Genomic DNA, 21,940 nt, shown 5'->3' with positions numbered 1-21,940 from the left:
TATCAAATCATTAGGACCCTTTCCTGCTTTCCATTAAAAAACAAAGCAGAAAACCTAAGTTAGAAAACCTAAGAAAACCTAAGGTCTAACTTAAAGAAGAAAATGTCTTCGTCCCATCTTCTCTCCTATTCCTCACCCATATATCTGTCAAACTCCTACTCATCCCTCAAAACAGGCCCCAATTATTAGAAATTGGTGGTGGCAAGAGGGGGGAAATCTTCCTCATGGTGAAATGTCTAATTCCACTTCCCTGGCCAGGAGCAGCTGAGGGAAGCAGGGAGACCACAGCCATAACTGACCCCTCCCCACCCCTGCCCCTAGGCATCCACTCAGCCCTTCTGTCCACATTTGCAGTGTGAAACTTGGCCTGGATGAAAACATGAGGGATCAGATCTGTGCGGCACTTCACAGTGAGAGTACCTCCTATCCCTGGACACCACGACTTGTGCCCATTTTGTGGACTGGAAAAATTGAAGCTTAGAGTGGCCATACCCCTTTGCCAGATCTCAGTGGCAAGCACGAGGGGCCTGGCTTCCCCCTGAAGGCTCTCTAGACCTTCCCACACAGAGATCTTTATGGCAAAGCAGGTAAGGCTGTAAGGCAGCCAGACAAGGCCCCGGACCCCGCAGAGGAAGGAGGAGCTAACTCCTCCTGGGACAGGGGAGGCCTCACAGAAGAAGGACAGTTGGGGCCTGCTTTGAGGGATGAGTAGGAGTTTGACAGGGGAAGAGGTAGGTGGGCATTCCGTGCAGCACCAACATGGACACAATGAAAATGCAGGGTCAAAGTGTGGTCCACGTGCCAGTGGACGGTGACCCTGTGGAAGGGCAGGAAAAGAGGAGGATGACGCTGAACGAAGGGCCCCCACTCACCCAGAGGGATGAAGACGGATGTATATACTGGAAAGGCCTCCCTGGCTACAGGGCAGAGACAGGGGCAGGGTGTGGGGGAGGTCCAGACAGAAGGTGGCTATCAATATTAAGCGGCTGAAACAAGTCCCAGTAAGGATGAAATGAAAGAGGGAAGACTGGAGAAGAGAGGGCTGGCAGGAGTTGCAGCCTGACTCTGACAGGTGAGAGACCAAAACCAGAACTCCTCATGCTTGGCAGCAGCCAGCTCCCCAAGCATCCTCTAACTGGGCCAGGGGTGAAGGGCAGGCAGAGCTGCCCATCACATGCAGAGTCAGTCATGGGGAGCATCGACAGACAGCCTAGGCCCCAGGAGACCAGCACAAGCCCTGTGCTGAAATTCGGAATAGGAGACAGGGCCTCTGCCTGGGACCAATTTTGAAACGAATAACTCAGTTAGACTGTTTGGAATTAATCAAGTGAACAAAAAAAGGACCACCAGGCACCATGCATTCATAGGCTTATTTGCACCCTCATAGTTCAAAAACAGCTTTGATTGTAAAAATGTAATTAGTTAAATGATTCATCTGTAACATCCCAAATTCATCTGTTTTGGGACTTCAGCATCCTACATCTCATTTTCATCTGACCCCTGCAGGGCTGCTCCCCAGTTCTCCAGATTCTGGGTAGAACAAATGAAAGCAGATTTCCCGAGCAGCCCCTGCTAATGGTCCCCAGATTGGAACTGTGGGGAACCACAGTTGGGCCCCAGGGAAAAGGCCACCATGCTGACTTTCCCTTCCTCTTCCCCAGGGTCCCCTCAAAAGCCCAGTACAGGTGCTCCTGGACCTGGGCATGCCTTGGGCCCATGTCTCTCAAATATCACACGTGGAGCAACCAGAAGAACAGAGGGTTGAGCTGCTGCTCCTGCCCCTGGTCTCTAGAAGCCCTACTTACCCTTGGAAGCATTTTGCATCTTCCAGGCAGTGGCCCAGGAGCCCCCTGCTCCTATTACAAACCTCCAAGGATGGTGCCATCTTCCCATGTCTAATTCTGGGATTGCTCTCAGCAGAGGTAGCCCATGGGAGGCCAGCAGAGGTTTGTCTGGCTCTTTGCAGGTGTTCCTGTGACAACACCTTTGCAGAGTGATGCCCTCCAGGCTGGTCTCTGACTCCCTTTCCCCCCAGGCAGCGAAGCACCCTCACCCCATTGCCAGGAAGAGCATGTTCAGACCTGCACTAGGCCACTGGGGCAAACTCAGGTCTTCCAAGTAAGTAGACTTGAAAGAAAGCAGTTATTTGGAGTATGAAGCTGGTCCACACAGTATCCTCCTGAAATCAAGGACTGGCCCTCTGTCCTGCCCATGCAGTGGAGAGAGAGTGGGCTTTGGGGCTCCACAGACCATGTAACCCCTCTTCAGGCGTTTGGGGAGCCAATTAACTGACCCCATGAGAGCCCTAGCACTGGACATACAGATTGGGTTCAGTGAGTGACAGTTCCTTCAACCACGGTGATCACCAACCCCAGCAGGGGGAGCCCTTGAGGCTGAAGGAGCCCCTCCCAAGCCAGTGTCCAGCACCCAAGATGTGGCCCAGAGGGGCAGGAGTCAGCTGGTGCCCATGACAGCCTTTGACAGGTCAGGAGCGCCCTCTGGTGCTCCCAGGCCAGGCACTGGTGCCAGTAGGGAACTTTATAGAAGAATTCACTTGGCAATTGTTTCACTCAACAAATATTTGTTGTGTCCTCACTTTGTTTGACATTTGGGATACAACTAGTGAGACATATATCCAGGGCCCCTCCCCTCATGGAGGCTGGGATTGAGTGGGAGAGAGAATCAAACTTCAGGGCTGAGAAGGTGCAGGTTGCTACAAGTGTCTGTGACCCAGGCCGGGCTTGGTGGAGGTCAGGGCACCATCCAAAGGAAAAGAGGTGTAAGCCGAGTTTGGAAGGCCGAGGAGGGGCTGACAGATGAGAACTTCAAGGATAATGTCCAGGGAGAGAGTGCACCCAAGACAGGCCAGGCTGGGAGGGAACAGGAGAGGAGGGTCAAGGCCAGCAGGCCTGGAGCACTCAGCTTCATTGACAAGTCAGTTGCCTCTATAAAGGGAGCACAAGGTGGAGAGAACTTGCAATAGCATCCAACCTGGGAAAGTCCAGGCTTAACAGAAACCTTGCAAATCCATCAGGTTGCCAGGAAGCAGTGAGTTCCCTGTCACTGGAGGTATGCAAGCCTGTGCTACATAACCACCCTTCAGGAGGGGCTTCTAGGGAGAGATTGGCCCCAGTGGGTCATCTCCCTACCAAGGCAGGTCCTTCTACTCATGTGTGTGCTAAGTCGCTTCAGTCATGTCCGACTCTTTGAAATCCCATGGACTGTAGCCTTCGAGACTCCTCTGTCCATGGGATCCAGGCAAGAACACTGGAGTGGGTTGCCATTTCCTCCTTCAGGGGGATCTTCCCGACCCAGGGATTGAACCCACATCTTAGATCCCCTGCATTGGTGGGCAGGTTCTTTACCACTAGTACCACCTGGGAAGCCTTTTTGGGCTACTCAGACCCAAACTCGGTGGGACAGGATGGCGCAAGCCCATCTAGAGAAGGAGGCACTTCAAATAGTCACAGACACCCTTCAGAGGCAGGCCTCTGGTGGGCACTGGATCCTCAGGGAGGGTCACAGTGGGAAGGGGAGGTGGCAGGAAGGCAGTGCAGTAGGTCAGTTACTGAGGAGCTGTGTGGGCTGAGGCACTGGATCCTCAGGGAGGGTCACAGTGGGGAGGGGAGGTGGCAGGAAGGCAGTGCAGTAGGTCAGTTACTGAGGAGCTGTGTGGGCTGAGGAAAAGGTGAGGAAGACTTCTCAGAGGTGACGTGTGGGTCTGGAAGGAGTATCGTGCGGGCAGACAGGGGGTCCTTGAATGTCAGGCCAAGGGGAGCTGCAGCTCTGCCCTGAGTGGGGGGGGGGAGGTGAGGCCATACCAGGTGCAGCCAGAGGGAGATGGTGAGGTGGGAAGCATGCAGGGTTTAAGCAGGAAATTCAGGCTTGGGTCCCAGGCCAAACTGGCTATGCCTAGCCTCGCCAACCTTCAGTTTCTTCATCGGTGGAATGGAGGCAATAACGGTACCTGCCCAACAGGGCTATGCTTAGGGTCAATGACTTCCAGGTGAGAAGGCAAAGGTGTGTGTGTGTGTCTTTTAGCTCTGCCCCATTTCCTGGATTTTTACACTAAAGCTGGCCCAGCACATTACAGTCACACTCATTCAACGCCCTGGGTGCCCAGCTCTAGTCTAGACACTGTCACCTATAGGAAATCATTCCATGCACACCACACCTACTTTACAGAGGAGGAAACAAGCTCCAAGGAAGTTAAGCAGCTCGCTCTAAGGCCTGCAGGGTAAAAGCAGAACAAGGAGGATGACTCCCTGCTGCTTCACTGTAGGAAGAATGGGCACTGAGGGGATTGGAGAAATGGGGGCTGGCGGAGACCGATCCAGGAGAGAGGCCAGGGTAAGTGGAGAACTGGATGTATGCGTGGTTCGGAGAGATGGTTCAGAGCTAGAACTGCAGGCTCGCAGGCTCACTGATGCATTCCAGGGACCAGCCAGGTGACGAAACAGGGAGGACGGGCTGGGTGCAGGGGAGTGGAGGGAACAGTGGGCCTCGACTGAACTGGAAGGGCACATGCCCCATCTAAGGGGGTCACTGTAGCTCAGCCCAAGCAGATCAATCATTACCACGTCTTCTAACATTTCAAGAGAAGCTGGAAATACAGTTTTTTTAATGAAATCTTTGGATTCTTAAGAATTCCAATCAACCTGTTAATTCTTGCAACTCTTTGCAACCCCATGGACTGTAGCCCACCAGGCTCCTATGTCTATGGAATTCTCCAGGCAAGAATACTGGATGGGTTGCCATGCCCTTTTCCAGGAAATCTTCCCAACCCAGGGATCAAACCCAGGTCTCTTGCATTGCAGGCAGACTCTTTACCATCTGGACCACCAGGGAAGCCCAATCTGTTAACAGTGGGTGACAACTGTGTCACTCATGGAAACCAAGGAGGGCTTACCTCAAAACCCAGGGTTTCAGAGAGGCTGGGGATTCAAACATGAGTGAGGATGGGAGGAAGCAGGCAAGTGGCCCTGCAGACTGAGGCTCAGGGCGAGAGGGCAGATCAGGTGTGTAGCCTTGGATATCAGGGGTCCCTGCGGCCTCAGTGTCTGCTGTGAGCCCTGTCAGTCACTCTTGTCCCCGGGTGTCCTGGTAATGCTGTGTCTCAGTCCCACCAGCTGAGCTGTGCTGTCCCAGGCAGGCCACTACCCATTGTATAGTTTCAGCCACACTGGGCCCATCACCCTCTGATCCATCCTGCTAGATCTTCATCGCACCAGAGGCTGCCGCCAAAATGGGTGCCTCCGCTGGTCTGCCATCCCATTGCCTTCCCTCAGACCAGCCCCACGTGCCTGAGCGGGAGACACCAGGCTGGAGGCAGCGCTCAGCAGATAAGCTCAGTTCACGGATCCAGCTTCCATCCTCACCCACCCAATGGGAGTCAGGCCTGTCGCTCCCCTTCACCCCACCCTGAAACAATTTTTCCCAATATCTGACAGGGTAATCATGTAACAGGCAAATGTGTAATTTAGACAGGTATTTTGGGATCTGTTCAAAGGCATAGCACCCCTTTTTCTAGCCAAGATGTGTAATGGACATACGTGCAATTGCTTCCAGGGCACACAGCATGTTCACTGATCATGTCTTCTCCCCAGAATAGAAGCCAGCTGGCTTTCCAGCCTCACAGAATCACAGAGCTAAAGGGACCAATGGGTTTTCTAGGCCAAGGGTCACAAAGCCAGATGCCCTGACAGAGCTGGCAGGTCACTTCAGCAGGATGGGAGGCCAGTTGTGAGGCCCTGGGAACTGCACTGGGCCCAGCAGCCGTTGCCAGGCGTGTGAACCCAGCTGAACCCATCTTCAGCTTTTCGGTAAAAGTCCATGCTCCACATGTTTATGTGAAACGTTACAATTTTTAAATGTTGCAACTAGTTTGGGTAAGTTTTACTTCTTTTTTTTTTTTTTTAACTGCATGGACTAAACCAAACCCGGCTCCAGGCCAGCCCTGCCCTCCCTTGCCCAGACAAGGAGTGAGAGAGGGCAGCACGGGAGGGCCAAGGAGCAAGTGAAGGGCAGGGCTCGGACCTTGGCAGGCTCCTAGGTTCCCCCACAGCTGGAGTCCCCATAGCTCACTCTGAGTTAGGTGTAGCTGCTGCTGCTGCTGCTAAGTCACTTTAGTTGTGTCCGACTCTGCGACCCCATAGACGGCAACCCACCAGGCTCCCCCGTCCCTGGGATTCTCCAGGCAAGAACACTAGAGTGGGTTGCCATTTCCTTCTCCAATGCATGAAAGTGAAAAGTGAAAGTGAAGTCGCTCAGTCGTGTCCAACTCTTAGCGACCCCATGGACTGCAGCCTACCAGGCTCCTCCATCCATGGGATTTTCGAGGCAAGAGTACTGGAGTGGGGTGCCGTTGCCTTCTCCGAGTTAGGTGTATCAGGTGACTGCAAAGACCACTCTACAAAGGGCTTGAGACCCCAGGAAGGGGTTCCCCAGAAGAAGCCACATGCCACCACCAAGACACAAGCTGCAGCCAGCCTGGACGTATGAATGGGGGTTCTTTCTTCCCTTACCCTACAGTGGAATTCAAGTCTGGGAAATTGCTAAGCCCAGACAGTTGTGCTGTGGCCCGTGTGTATGCAAACAGTCTGACCTGAGAAATCAGAACCACATGGTACTGACCTGCCCGAGGGCGCTGCCCATCCACCCCCTTGCCCACTGGACAGCCCTAATGAGAGAGCCTTTGCACAGGAAAGCACACGCCCCGGGCTGGGACTCTGGGCCCCAACAGCCTTGTAATTTGATGAATTGTCAACATCTGGGCCATAATTACTGGACCCTGGACTGATAATCCTGGTAAGCCCCCCATCCAGGGGCCCTGTTCTGGTGCATTTGGGGGGTGCTCCATTCCCCTACAGGAGCTGTCAGCATTAATTACAACCAGAAAGCAAGATAGTCACCCAGCCCCGGCTGGTCTGAGCATTTACTCCTGTCTCTGTCTAAACACGGCCAGTGTATTGATTCAGCTCCATACAACAGATAACTCTCGCCAGTTGGGAGGCCTGAGCCACAGCTAACAGAGAGGAACAGAGCCAGCCTCACACAGAGGAAACAGTCTGCACAACTTCTTTGCCCTGGGGTCCCTCCAAGGCTTTGTTCCATGGCCACATTGAGATGCTCCAGTGATAGGGTTGGCATACTCCCTGGCCCAAACTTACTTCACCAAGAAACCTCCTCTCTTTTGCCATACTTGCTAATATTTTTTTGAAAGATGGCTCCATGGAACCCTGCTTAGGAAATAACCAAGGGGTGAGGGAGGGAGCCAACCCACAAAGGTAAGAGATGTTGGCAGTGGCACAGCCTGGCATCTCACTGCCAGCCACTTGGAAGGCCACCCAAACATCCCTCCCCAGTGCTGCCCACCCCAGGGCCAGTGCAGACTCCACTCCGTGTCTGCTTGCCTATAAGTCTCACAACTTGGGTTGATCTGAAAGAGGAGACCAAGGAGACTATCTTGGGACCCATGTTGAACTTGTCATTTGAGAGAAAGGCATGACCTCCATTTTACAGATGAAGAAACTGAGGTTCCAGGCTGCTCAGGTTGTTGAGCGGGGCAAGGGGGTGGGCCAGCACGGGGGCTCTGTCCTCCGGCCTGAGGTTCAGCACAGCGCAAGGTTCTGTTTGCTTCTATACAACCAGAATCACCCTGGAGCTCAGCTGATCTGCACCAGGAAGGAGTGGTTTAAAGCATAACCCAGCCTTGTAAATAGCTGTCTAGCTTCATGGAGGGCAGAAAGCGTTGAAAACCTCTGGTGAATTCCACGGCTTTGATCAGGCAGGGGAAGGAGCCAGCAGGGACCAAGCAACTCCAGGCACAGTGTTGTGGCATATGACCCTCAGGGTCACCCATTCTGTGGGAGCTGAGGCTCAGAGAGGGGGTTTGAACCCAGGGAAGGCCCCAGTCCTCCCTTCACTCTGTGTCATTCCTTCTGCTCCTCTGGTGGGAGATGCAGGGAGAGAAGCATCTCTGCCGAGAGTCCGGGAAGGGAGGGCTGTCTGGATAGGATAAGATCCCCTGCCACCAAGGCCCTGCCATCACCCTGTCTGGGGCTCTGCTCTTCCAGATGGCTTGGCTTCCCAGTACATTCCCCTCCTGCTCAAAGCCAGCTTGTCAGCAGCTGGGGCACTCAGCCTGGACTTGGTCCAGCCCATCTACTAGGCCTACCCTTCCCCAGAATGTTTCTCTTCCTCACAGAGCACTCAGAGCCAGGCTTGGACCTCCCTCCAACTCATGGAAACACCAGGTTCATCCACACAGCCTGCCATCACAGTTGCTTTGCAAAGATTCAGCCAGGCCCTGAGACAAGGGATCCAGTGAGGCTGGGAACATTGCCTTCTGGGAGACCCACAAGCAGAATGATGGCTCAGGCAAATCTTGCAGGAAAGAAACCTATTTCACAGGGTATAGCTCCTTACTTCACTGTGGATGGTGACTGCAATCATGAAGTTAGAAGACAATTGCTTCTTGGCAGGATAGCTATGACAAAAAGCAAAGAAATCACTTTGCCAACAAAGGTCCATATATTCAAGGATATGGTCTTTCCAGTAGTTGTGTATGGATGTGAGAATTGGACAGTAAAGAAGGCAGAACGCTGAAGAATTGATGCTTTTGAACTATGGTTCAAAAAATCTTCTGTGGATAAGACTCTTAAGAGTCCCTTGGAAAGCAAGGAGATCAAACCAGTCAATCTTAAAGGAAATCAACTCTGAATACTCTTTGGAAGGACTGATAATGAAAGTGAAACTCCAATACTTTGGCCACCTGAAGCAAACAGTTGACTCATTGGGAAAGACCCTGATGCTGGAAAAGATTGAAGACAGGAGAAGAGGGCAACAGAGGATGAGATGGTTGGATGGCATCACCGGTTCAATGGACATGAACTTAGGCAAACTCCGAGAGACAGTGAGGGACAGGGAAGCCTGGAGTGCTGCAGTCCCTGGAGTCTCAAAGAGCTGGACACAACTTGGTAACTCAACAACAACTCCTTACTTGACCATAGAATTCCTTTCCCCAGGCAAGCCTGTAACACCCTGCAAGACACCAGTGTTCCATGGACACCAGTTTGGTAAAAGCAGTATTAGGGTGACTGTGGGCAGGGCCCATCCTCTAAGGGTCACAGCCCGGGCCCCAGCCTCTCCCAAGATAAGAGGGGTCAGAATCATGCCCCAAAGCTGGGCAAGTCCATCTGACTCCAAAACCAAGCTGTTTCCTCCTCCACCCCACCCTTCTGTGAGTTCCCTCCTCGGTGACTCCCAGTGACCCAGTGACTCTCTTGGAGAGAGCAGCCTCTCCAAGCATTAGCTATTTCTCCAGACAGAGAATTCAAGGGCCTGGGCATAACCTTCCTGCCTCGGTGCCATCAGAGATGAGCCCAGAGCCACCTCCACAGACCAAAGCCATGGCTGTGGGTCAGCTCCGTCCCTGAAGTCAGGCCCCCACCCTCTGGTCTCTAAGTATCTGCACATCACCATTCTATGTTCGCCAAGGGAATCTTCTTGGCATCATATCTAACCACGTGCATGCTAAGTCATTTCACTCATGTCCAACTCTTTGTGACCCGATGAACTGTAGCCCGCCAGGCTCCTCTGTCCATGGGAGTCTCCACATACAGCTCCAGCTTTGAATTCCTGAGGAACTCGTAACTTTCCTTCAGCCTCACCGTGGGCATTTCCAAGGTTGGTGCTCTTCATGCCCCCTCTGCCATTACTCTGAAACTACAAACTTTATCAAGTCCCAGGAGCCAAAGGCCCTGTGACCCCAAATACAGACAGGATCCCGGATTGAAAACTTGGTTTTCTGCCATGTAGAGGGTTTCTCACAAACTAGTAAGCTGGGAACTGAGGCTGCACTGTCAATGATCCACTGGGACAGTCTTGGAGGTGGCAGAAGGTAGCATCCTGCCTGGAAGGCAAGAGGCCCCTGGTCACTCTTAGGAGGGGGCTGCTGAGGTCTGGCCTTCAGAATGCTCTCAGAGACAGTTGGTGGCACTGAGTTTTCCCCTCTGGGGTCAAAGCCAAGGGAACATCCCCAAGCTCCCTTCTGTAACAGTCATTTCTAGAAAAGGGGGGCACTGTGGCACTGCATGCCTCACGTCAACTGGAACTGGGCCTGGCAGAGGGTCAAAGTGAAAGAAGGTCCAGAGAGCCTTTCGTCTCCTCACTCAGGGAGTCAGAGGCACCAGAAATCCTGGAAGGAAGGCAAGGCCTATGAGCCTTCTCCCCAGATTCCCTGGATAGCCATCCGTCACTCCTGCTGTCCTGTGCTACCGGCGAGAGAGAGCATTCCATGGAGAGTAGGGCCTATTTCAAGCCCTTGGACAGTCCCACTGGCTCAGCTTCTTCATCTGTAGGAAGGGACGTGGCACCAGGCTCCCAGAGCTGTGGCAACGGCAGATCCATGTAGGAAAGGGAGTCAGGTCCAAAGCAAGCCCTGCTCTGTGTCCTGGCCTTTATCAGGAGTGTCTTGAACTCATGATGCAATCTAGTTCCAAGGCCAGCTCATGTCACCAGCTGCTGCTGGTGACTTAGCAGTGAGGTCTGCTGTGTTCTGCCCCCTGGCATGTGAAGAAAAGAGCTTCATTTAGTTCTAAGCTACACCTTAGTCTCTGTTTTGTTTTGTTTCTTGTAATGAAGACTTTGGAGATCTACCCTCTTAGTAACTTTCAAGTATACAATACAGTGTTGTTAACTGGAGTCATCCTTGCTGTACGTTACATCCCTAGAGCTTGTTTATCTTGTAACTTGAAGGTTGTGCCTTTTTACCTTTTCTTCCATTTCACCCACCCCCCTACTTCTGGCAACCTTCAGTGTGTTCTATCTATAAGCTCATTTATTTTGTTGTTGTTTGGTGTTATATTCCACATATAAAAAGAGGGTTTCACTCACAGCTCAGTTGGTACAGAATCCACCTGCAATGCAGGAGACCCTGGTTCGATTCCTGGGTTGGGAAGATCCCCCGGAGAAGGGAAAGGCTACCCATTCCAGTATTATTGTTGTAGCCACGTGTTCTGGGAAACAAACTCACTCAGAAGGACAATGCAGATAGTGGAGTGCAGTTTATTACACCGGCGGGCCCAAGGCAGAGTCTCCTCTTAGCCAATGACCCTGACCAGTTTTTCTGAAAACCTTATATACCCTAAGTGTACATGCTCAAACCCACCTCCCCAAATTCCCTGAAACTAGTCTGAACAAAGGAAAAGAAAGATACAATCAAAGTTAACCCATGATTCATATGCCTTAAGCCTAGGTAGTTAATAGTGGACAATTATCAACAGGCCTGTGGTCATATCCCTATAAGCATAATAGAATTTATGATTCTATTCGGTTACACAGATAATTAGGGTATTCTTTTAGGCAACAGAGAGTCCAGGTACGAGCCTTGGGGCTCTTCCATCCAGGGGGCCTGGTTTTCCAGTTGGTATGTCATTTCCATAGATACTGGGCATAAAGCTCAAAGTCCACAGTCCGGCCCAAGATGGAGTCCTGCTTTCAAGATGGAGCCTGTTCTGTCTGTTTCCTCCTTCATTCCCCCCTCTTGATGCTCTTAACTCAAAGTATGAGCATCATTCATAGGGATATATTGCATCCTGACTCTCCAACCTCCAATTTGGGAGAACGACATCAACCTTTGGGTTACAAAGTTCATAAAACATTGTAAAATAAAGGGTCCACAAAGCAGAACTATCAAGGCAACTGTAACAATGGTAAATATAGTTTTCCACACATCACCCTTCACCTAAAATAGGACCGAAGTCCAAAATGGAAGATTATCATCAAACATAACTTTTACCTGACCTTTCATGTCATCTAGGGTGGCTGATATATAGCCAGATAAATCAGGAATATATACACAACATTCAACTTTAATTATAGCACAGGTCCCTCTTTGTACTGAAACTATGGTTAGTCTTAAGATGATACCAGCAAGTCCTTGTACCAGCAGTTGATTGTAGAGCTTCATCTCTGTTTCTTCTTTAAGATGATCTTGGTTTCACGGGGATCAGTGGGGTCCTGTTGTATAGTCCACTCGGTGTCCTCTGGGTCTGCGTGGTATGCTCTCTTCACCCTCATGTGGAAGATCCAGGGAGTGACACCTGCAACTTTAACTGCAGTAGTGCTGGTTAGAACAACAGTATATGGACCCTTCCAATATGGGGCCAAGGAGTCGTGTTTCCAGTCCATGACTGCCCCTGATCCCTGGGCACAAATTCGTGAATCTGTTCCCCAAGGGGGAATGGCACCCTTTCTTGTACAAACTTAGTTACCTGATTTATTATTACCCAGTTGTTCCATCTGCTGTGAAATCTCATCTCCCCTTACCTGAGGCAAATTTGTTGACACCTGTTTTATTATGGGAGGGGGCCTCCTATACACAATTTTGTACGGAGAAGAGCCATGGGACTGTGGGGTCATCCTGAGTCTGAGCAGAGCCGTCGAAAACAAGTCCACCCAGGAGCAGTCAGTGTCTATGACCCACTTGGAGAGTGTCTCTTTAAGTGTCCGGCTGGCTCCTTCCACCATCCCAGAACTCTGGGGCCTATATGCTGTATGTAATTTCCACTTGATCTTTTGCTTACTTGTTATACTAAATCAGCTACAAAAGCCGGGCCATTGTCCAATCCAATGCTGGTAGGAAATCCAAATCTGGGAACTATCTCCCTAAGCAGGCACCGGGCTACTTTTGATGCTCTTTCAGTCCAGGTAGGAAAAGCTTCTACCCATCCCAAGAACGTACATACCATGACCAGCAGGTAATGGTAGTGTCAGTGAGGTTTCATTTCAGTAAAGTCCACTTCCAGGTGTTCAAAGGGCAACGTGCCTTTTACCTGAATCCCTGGAGGTTTCCGTCCGTGCCGAGAGGCAGCATTGACCTGTGAGCAGGCAGTGCGGTTCTGAGATTTTGTCCTTTTGACAGCTGGAGGGCCTGGATTAGAGCATATAGTTCAGCCTGTTGAGTGGACCAGTGTGATGGCAGAGAGCTAGCCTCAAGATGGTTTCTTCCGTGACTACTGCACATCCCGCCAGTCGTTGTCCTTGTTTCACCAGGCTGGTGCCCTTGGTGTACAGGACCAAATCTGGGTCCAGGATTGGCTGGTCTCTCAAGTCAAGTCTGCTGGCATATTTCCTTGCAATCATGTGAGGACCCACCTTCTCCCACAGGAAGGACAGTGGCCAGATTCAGGGCCTGACAAGGCTCAGTAGTAACATGGGGGTTCTCACATGACAGTCCCTGGTATTGAGTAATCCGGGATGTCGACAGCCATTTATGGGGGTCCCCTCTCAGGAAAATGTTGACCTCATGTGGGACTTCTACGAACAAATCTTCGCCCAAAGTCAGCTTGGTTGCCTCCGAGACCAGTAAGGCAACTGCAGCAACTGCCCGTAAGCATCCCAGCCACCCAGTGGCAACACTGTCCAGCTGATTAGAAATAAGTCACTGGTCTGTCCCATGTCCCCATAGTCTGGGACAACACTCCTGTAGCCACCTTGTCCTTTTCAGTCATGTAAAGAGTAAATGGCTTAGCAAGGCAGGTGCTCAGGTAATTGTACCGAGTTTGAGTTCTATTACCAGTGGGACTTGTTTTGCAAGCCTGGGGAGGGGGTGAGTTGTCTTCTGCTCAGGCCTCAGGGAATTGTTGAGTTAACTCTCTCTTTTGACTGTTTAGCCCGTCCGGTTTCCTTTCCGGGAGATTGTGCAACCTCCATTCATCTTGAGGGGTTACGGGAGAGTTGGATACAATCTAGGAGGTCCAGCTGAGGTAGAATTCTGGGGGAGTTGACCAGAGGTCTCCATTGCTGGGATTGGAGCCTGCCGAAACCGTGGCTCTAGGAACTCTGGGAGAGCTGGTGGAAGAGCAGTTGCTGCTGCAGGACTTCACCTGGCCCTGGATCAAGCATTAAGGCGGCCTCCGGTCCTGGTGGAACACTGAGAGGCAGGCACGTCATTATCCAGTATGGGGGAGGGGTCAGGTCTCCCCCGTCCAAATCCTGTAGAATTTCCTTTTTTATCATCAGTCAATTTTTGTGCCACTAATATTTTTCCCTTTCCCTTCTGAATACAGAATCTTGTCCAAGTAGGAGATCTTGAGCTAACCCTAGCCATGAGTCAATATATGGATATTGATCCAGGTGTCCTGGCTCTCCTGTGACTACTGTATAGACTGCTTTCACTATTTTTAAGTTCATGGTGTTCTCTGGTGGCCATCCATTTGACCTCACAGAGTATGCAGAGGCAGTTAGGCGTCATTTTCACCCCATAGTCTCCTCCAAATCCCTTCTTTAAATTTTTAATCATGCACTCCAATACACTTGCCTTAGATTTACTTCCCCCACATCTTGCTTACCTTCTCGGACCTTCTACTTTTCCTTTTCATTCTGTCTACAAAGTTCTCAGTACCCTATGTACTTCTGATATTTCCACTCAATGACACTTAAATTGCCATTCTGCCTCCCTCCTAATTGGGTGAGAATAGCCTTACCTGCCAGATCCCAGAGGAAGAAGGGGGATTGGCGTGTCTTCACCTGTCGGTCAGCACAGCCGAACCAGAACACCACGTGACTGAAGACTGTTTCTCCCTTAACTTTTAAAGTCTGTTCTGCCTTGGTGGGCTTGATCAGGTGTGGATTAAAATACAGATGGGTTAAATATCCCATGTCCCAGGCTGTCTCCGGAAAAGCCAACTCATACTCACTTATGTATCCCCCTCCTTCTAGCCTGACAATTCCGAGGGGGTCACAGCAGATGGGAGACCTCCTTGGGGAGGGCAGAATACGAGCACACAAAAACCAAGTTTCTTCTCCTAAAAATCCCCTGGGAATTGCTTGGTAATAATTTTCCCCAAGACGGTGTGGACACCACCTCCTAAATGACCTTCACAAATTTCCTTCCCAAGCCCTAACACTCTCGTCAACCTGTGTACCAAGCAATCGCTTCCACTTGCCTATTCCAGGCTCCTGTGGGCCCATGCCCCTTATAGTCCCTCCCAGGGGGGTAATCAGGCCCCCTCTTCCACCCTGCTGGGTGGGTTCCTCCTCACCTGAGCACTCAGTTCCCCTGCTGCCGTCCACTACCTACTAACATGAAGGTCCGGGCACTGAGAAGCAGAATCCTTCCAAAAGGGCGAGGCATCTTACCCCCTCTAGAAGATTCCAGCCGCAAGGCCTCGGAGTAGTCCCAAATGGGACTTGTCTCCTCAAAGTGAGGAGTTTCCTGGCCCATGCACCAAATGTTGTAGCCACGTGTTCTGGGAAACAAACTCACTCAGAAGGACAATGCAGATAGTGGAGTGCAGTTTATTACACCGGCGGGCCCAAGGCAGAATCTCCTCTTAGCCAAGGACCCTGACCAGGTTTTCAGAAAACCTTATATACCCTAAGTGTACATGCTCAAACCCACCTCCCCAAATTCCCTGAAACTAGTCTGAACAAAGGAAAAGAAAGATACAATCAAAGTTAACCCGTAATTCATATGCCTGTATGGATGTGAGAGTTGGGCTGTGAAGAAAGCTGAGCGCCGAAGAATTGATGCTTTTGAACTGTGGTGTTGGAGAAGACTCTTGAGAGTCCCTTGGACTGCAAGGAGATCCAACCAGTCCATTCTGAAGGAGATCAGCCCTGGGATTTCTTTGGAAGGAATGATGCTAAAGCTGAAACTCCAGTACTTTGGCCACCTCATGCGAAGACTTGACTCATTGGAAAAGACTCTGATGCTGGGAGGGATTGAGGGCAGGAGGAGAAGGGGACAACAGAGGATGAGATGGCTGGATGGCATCACCGACTCGATGGATGTAAGTCTGAGTGAACTCCGGGAGTTGGTGATGGACAGGGAGGCCTGGCGTGCTGTGATTCATGGGGTCACAAAGAGTCTGACACGACTAAGCGACTAAACTGAACTGAACTGAACTGAAGCCTAGATAGTTAACAGTGGGCAATTATCAACAGGCCTGTGGTCATACCCCAATAAGCATAATCAGATCAGATCAGATCAGTTGCTCAGTCGTGTCCAACTCTTTGCAACCCCATGAATCAAGCATAATAGAATTTATGATTCTATTCAGTTACACAGATAATTAGGGTATTCTTTTAGGCAGCAGAGTCCAGGTACGAGCCCTGGGGCTCTTCCATCCAGGGGGCCTGGTTTTCCAGTTGGTATGTCATTTCCATAGATAGTAGGCATATAGCTCAAAGTCCACAGTCCGGCCCAAGATGGAGCCTGTTCTGTCTGTTTCCTCCTTCATTATGGCCTGGAGAATTCCATCGACTATAGTCCATGGGTTCACAAAGAGTCAGACACAACTGAGTGACTTCTACTCACTCACTCACTCATAAATGAGATCATGTGGTATTTGTCTTTTTCTGCCTGACTTCTTCACTTAGCATAATGCACTTCACAGTCCAGCCATGTTGTTGAAAAGGCAAGCTCCTCTCATTCTCTTATGGTTGAATAGTGTTTTCGTGTGTGTGTGTGTGTGTGTGCGCGCGCCACATCTTCTTATCAGTTTATCCATCAGTGACGCTTAGGTTGTTTCTCTGTTCATTATTGTGAAAAATGCTGCAATGGAGGTGCAAGTATCTTTTTGAATTATTGTTTTCATTTTTCTTGGATAAATACCCTGACGTGGAATTGCCGGATCATAAGGTGGTTTTGTTTTTTATTATTTGAGGAACCTCCATACTGTTTTCCCTAGCGGCTGCACGGTTTATTCCCATCGGTAACACACAGGGCTTCCTTTTTCTCTGCATCCTCGCCTTCTTATTTCTTGAAAAGGAAAGAGTGTTACTTAGTTCCAAGCTGCATCTTCGTCTCTTTTTAATTTCCATCTGCATTATGACTTTTTTAAACCATGCAGAATAAAGAGGGGCAAAGTGTGCACTATGTCTGGGCTCAGGTCAGCAGGATGGACAGACACACTCAGGGCCTGGGCACAGAGTCTGCAGTGGCAACCACTCTGGACAAGGTGACTGGGGGTCCAGGGACAGGCAAGATCCAGTGGGCAATGGGATAGAGCAAGGGAAGTTTGAACAGAGGAACACAAGGGCAGACAAGAGGGGGAGAGAGTGGCCAGAGCCCAGGTGAGACCACTGCCAGGGCTTAGTGTGGTATAGGTTTCTGTGTCCACACAGAATTGAAGTCCCTGCCATCTGGGCTCCAGTTCCCACTTCTGGCTGCCTGGCCTGGGGCAATGCCTTCCCCTCACTGGACCTAGCTTCCTCCTCTGTAAGATGGGAATGATAACACCTGCCTTACACAGGGCTTCTGTTACAATTCAGGCAGAGTATAGAGGCCACCAATAGCCCCAGAAGAGACCCAGGATGGGACTGGGCCCTCTGTGTTATGGCAGCTGGGAAGGCCAGGCCAGGGTGAGGGGTCTCAGGTAGAGATGCCCAGAAGGACATGGCCTTATCAGGGCCGGAGCCCGTGGTGGGTAGATGGGGGCAAGGCCCACTCTTAGTGGACTGCTGAAGAGAAGAGCCCTTTCATACGGATCCAGGTCAAGATGGCCAGGAGCTGGCCCGAGGAGACAGGCCAGCTCATGTAGCTCCTGCTGAGCTCAGATGGCAGGGACTGAAATTGCACCTCACGAGGAGACCCCAGGGCCTGAACCCTTGAAATGGCCCCATTCCCCCTTCTCCTGGGACCCCAGCTGCCCCCAGGCCATTGCCCTGACATCCAGACCCTTGACTTGAATGTAAAGTGAGTGGCCAGAAGCACTTAGGGGACCAGCTTTAAGAACTGCCCTGGTTTCCTTCCTGGAGTGAGGGCCTTGAGCAAGGGCACCAACGGGTAGCCATTGTCACGGCATCTGGGGAACTGGTGGATGACTGTCTGCCAGGGCAGTCTGGAGACCCAGCCAGGGAAACTGACTGTTTACAGCTAGGCCCAGCGGGCAAGGGTTGGTCAAGACCAGGCAGACCCAGTCCATGGCACCCCCATTGGATTCCTCTATTCCCCCACAAGGAGGTGGAGCTCAGCAAGGCTTCGTCAGGTGTGTAGACAGGTGAAGGGGAGATAGTGGAGGCTTCTGTGCAGTCGTCACTGGCCATCTGCAGACACCACAAAGCTAAAGCTCCACCATTCAGAGTCTCAGGCATGACACTCATTCCTGAACCACTCAGCCTGGCGGAGAGAATGTGGTCACATGTCCAAATCCTGTGGGGTGATGGAGGCAGGTGGCTTTGAAGGAGAAATGGGCTCTGTTTTCGGAGGAGGGGATCCTGGGCAACAAACAACACAGAGATGCCCCCAGCCTGAGTCCATGTGAAATGTACCCAAGACCATGAACTCAGGGCAGGCTTTGGTCTCTCGTCACCCAGTGCCTCTGGGTCATAAAACACAGAAGAAATATAACCTCTGTGCTCTCTCTGTCTCTCTTTCTCGTTTTCCAGGGGCCACTGGGTCTGGATGGAAAGCCTGTAAGTGATAACAGGGCAGTTGTAGGTGTCCTGGGATGGGGCTGCCTCTGGGGTTGGGAATGACCATGGACGCCAGAGGGAGGAGCCACTGAGAATGTGGTTCAACATGGAGAGAAGCTATTTGACTGTCAGAGTTGAGTTCGAATCCAGCCCCACCCCCTACTGACTGTGCAACCTTGTGGAGGCCTTTTCACCTCCCAAGCATGAGACTTCTTTTTTTGTCAAACAGTCATATTAACTCTCCCCACAGGGATGCTGGGAATGCAAAAAACTGTGAACAACACTCCCTGGTGTCCAGTCAGCCCTCAAAACACCTGCCCTCCCAGCAGGCCCTCAGCACATAGCATACCCTCATACAGTCTCAGGAGTTGGATGGTGGACATCACGTTGAAGGGTTTTCAACACCTGGGTCAGAGGTGGTCCATGGGTGTCCTTAGCAGAATAAATAAGATGCACAGAGATAGCATAATTAAATTAATAATTGGATATGGATGGAAGAAAGGAAGGACAGATGGATGGATAGATTGATGGACAGATGGACGGATGAGTGGATGGATGAGTGGGTGGAAGGAAGGACAGTCAAGTGAGGTAATGAATCAAACACTGTACAGATAGTTGGATGGAAGCAAGAGTAGATGAGTTTGTGCATGTATAAATGCGTGATGGTTGGGCAGACAACTGAGTGAAAAATGAATGGATTAACAAATGATTGGAGAGCTGACTGATGCTGGGTACATTATTAAAGGATGGGAGGAAAGAACCCAGTACCTAGACAGATGAGTTGTTGAAAGAGTGAATGAGCGAATCCATTACTAGCTGAAGAGAACATGATTTGGGATGGAGTGATCCATCCCAGTGATCAAGGCCCCTGACCAAGAGTGTGAACGCCAAACTGGCCCCACCGCAGCCTAGCCCCAACCCCAGGGTCTCTGAGCCCCACAGTCAGTACCTTGTGTGTGACTTGACCCGCTTCCCTAGAAGTCCTGGTGTTAATAACTTGGCAAGACTGAAAGAGACACATTTCCCTGCAGCCAGAGGGTGATGGCAACCACCGTGGCCTGCCAGAAGCCACCTCCACCTTCTCACACCTCCAGACCCAGGAGTCAATGACTCCTCACTGGTGTCTGGACACAGTGAGGGCTGAGCAAGGAGAGCTCTGTTCTCTAGGGGGAGTGCCTAGCACACTTGCCCCTGTTCAGAGAGGATGCCAGTGACTGCCCCAGTGCCCTGTCTTCCTCATGGTGAGGACTGAGGTGCAGAGCTTCATTGGGGCCAGCACGGGCAGCTAAAGGCTGATAGGCTCACATGTCTTTTCACTCAGCCACCCACAGCTCTGCGCAGCCTCACAGGCCTTTCTGCCCTCAGAGCCTCAGGGAAACCAGAAGGGGGTCAGCCTAGTCCTCTTCACTCACCCATGTTCTTTCTCTATATTCCTTCTCCAGGGACTTCCGGGCCCCAAAGGGGAAAAGGTAAGTGATGCTGGAGGCTGTCCAGATATGGCGGGCTGAAAAAGGAGGCCAGAAACCTGCCTTCAAACCCCAGTCCCAGGATGTGACCTTGGGCAAGTCACATCCCCTCCTGGAGCCCCAGTTTCTTCATCTGTGAAGTGGGGTTAGTGGTGCCTACCTCCTAAAATGGTTACAAGGCTTATGTGTGACAAGTTAAAGTACCTGGAGGGTTGAATCTGAATTCTTCTGGCACCAGAGTGTAACAAATCTCAAAACATAGTCTATCCAAAATGATGGGTTTCCAAAATTATCAATCCTGAAAAGAGGAAGGTACCAGAAAAGCCTGGGGAATTGAACACTGTTGATGGCATTCTTCGTGGGGAGAACACTTCCCAGGAAAACAAATGGTAGAGAGCTAGCCCCAGGATATTTGTAGCTCTTTGTGAGAAGGACTTCCCTGGCATTTGGGCACTAAATGTCACAGTCAGACTCCTGGAGGGCTGGGACTCCAGGTGCCTTGGAGGGGAGCAGGAGAGAGGGGAGACCTGTGTGTCCCACAGTGGAGTCAGGGGCCAGAACAGCCCTGGGTGTGATAGAACCGACAGACACTTCTTAAGCAGGACAGGGCCAGGCTGTGCTGCGCCACCCACAACCCCCATTGCCACGTGCCCTGTGTAGGTCAGAATAGCCAGGGTTCCCGTCCCCCATCAGGGCTGAGCAAGGCACAGGATCTGGTGTTTGGAGCCTCAGGTGTGCATTCCAGCTCCACTGCAACTGTGTCATCTTTGGCAAATTGCCCAGCTCTGTGGGCCTCAGTTACTCCATCTGTAAATTAAAACCAACTTCTCATGGAGAAGACTGCGCAAGGTAACAGACTAAGTGTTCTTTGTAGATGAACAAAGAATAGGCACCAGTTGGCAGGTGGAGTGGTTGCCTTCATGCCAGTTCTGGCTAATGCCACTGAGTCGTAGAAATGATGAAGGCAGGGAGACCTCTCTCTTGAAACCAGAGAAAAATTGTTGTCTTGGCATCTACTGCTACATAGCACACTGCTCCAAAGCTTGGTGACTTCAAGCAGTGAATCAGTTATCATCCATCATTATTTGGAAGTTCGCGGGTTCTACTCCACTGTGTCTGGAGGCTAGCAATAGATAGCTGACCGCCTGACTCCAAGCCCTGGATCTGCTAGCTGTGTGACCTTGGGCAAGTTACTTAGCCTCTCTGTGCCTCAGTTTCCTCCTTGGAAATGGAGATAAGGTAGCGTCTGTACGTTATTTTTATTAGGATTGGAGTGAGACCATGTATATGAAGCACTGAGCGCAGAGCAAATGCTCCACACATGTGAAGAAGTAGTAGACGTACTGGTGATAGATCATCCTGTTTTTTGTTCCTAGGGCGCACCAGGAGACTTTGGCCCCCAGGTAAGACCTGAGCAAGACCCTCCCCCGACCCCGCATGGTTTGTTTTATACCGTAATAAGTGTTTCTTCTGGATCCCTATGCTGATCACAGAAAGAAGGGAGTGACAGCCCCCTCCCCACCCGTGGTCTATCTTGCTGCCTGTTTTTACTTAAGCAGCCATCGGGTAGAAGCTCCAAGCACCTTGATTTGGCCAAAGCTTCCATTCTCTGCACAGACAAGCAGACATCCTGGTCACCCTTATCACCATAGACACGCAGAAAGTGGGGCTGGCACCGGGCCCAGACTAGAGACTGATCTTCCCGAGAGCAGCTGGCACCCAGGAAGAAGGAAGGCTGTGGTTGGAGCCAGATGCCCTGAGCCCAGAGTTCAATTCTGCCACTTACCAGTCGAGTGATGTGAAGTGAATCACTTCCTTCTCTGAGACTCAGTTTCTCCAACTGTGAGTGGGGGTGACATCCTATATCCCAAGCCCCTGAAATGAAGGTTCATGGCAATCAGGAAAGTGGGTACCCAGCTGAGTGGGAACAGTAGGTCAGAGTCTCCTCTAGCCCTCCATGCCCCCTGGGCTGGGTACCCAGAAGTGCCTCCTGACAAACCAGGGGTCTCTTCAACAGAGTCTGAAGCAGACTGAGGACTCCTGCTGGGTGG

At 51.1% G+C, this 21,940-nt stretch overlaps 1 protein-coding gene across 1 annotated transcript in view; it reads left to right on the top strand.

Annotated features, from left to right (window-relative positions):
• The window catches only part of COL23A1 (collagen type XXIII alpha 1 chain), a 397,795-nt gene that overhangs the window by 353,427 nt on the left and 22,428 nt on the right, over window positions 1–21,940 (top strand). Inside the window, exons 5-7 of the mRNA XM_086411033.1 lie at window positions 18,397–18,423; window positions 19,866–19,892; window positions 21,266–21,292. Of these exons, the coding sequence (XP_086267159.1) occupies window positions 18,397–18,423; window positions 19,866–19,892; window positions 21,266–21,292 (81 nt within the window). The remainder of the gene's footprint in view (window positions 1–18,396; window positions 18,424–19,865; window positions 19,893–21,265; window positions 21,293–21,940) is intronic.

Source organism: Bos grunniens, chromosome 7 (genome assembly GCF_055505025.1).
Source record: "Bos grunniens cultivar Pamir isolate PY7600 chromosome 7, Bosgru_T2T1.0, whole genome shotgun sequence".
Taxonomy (NCBI): domain Eukaryota; kingdom Metazoa; phylum Chordata; class Mammalia; order Artiodactyla; family Bovidae; genus Bos; species Bos grunniens.
This window is presented reverse-complemented; position numbering and strand designations above follow the sequence as displayed.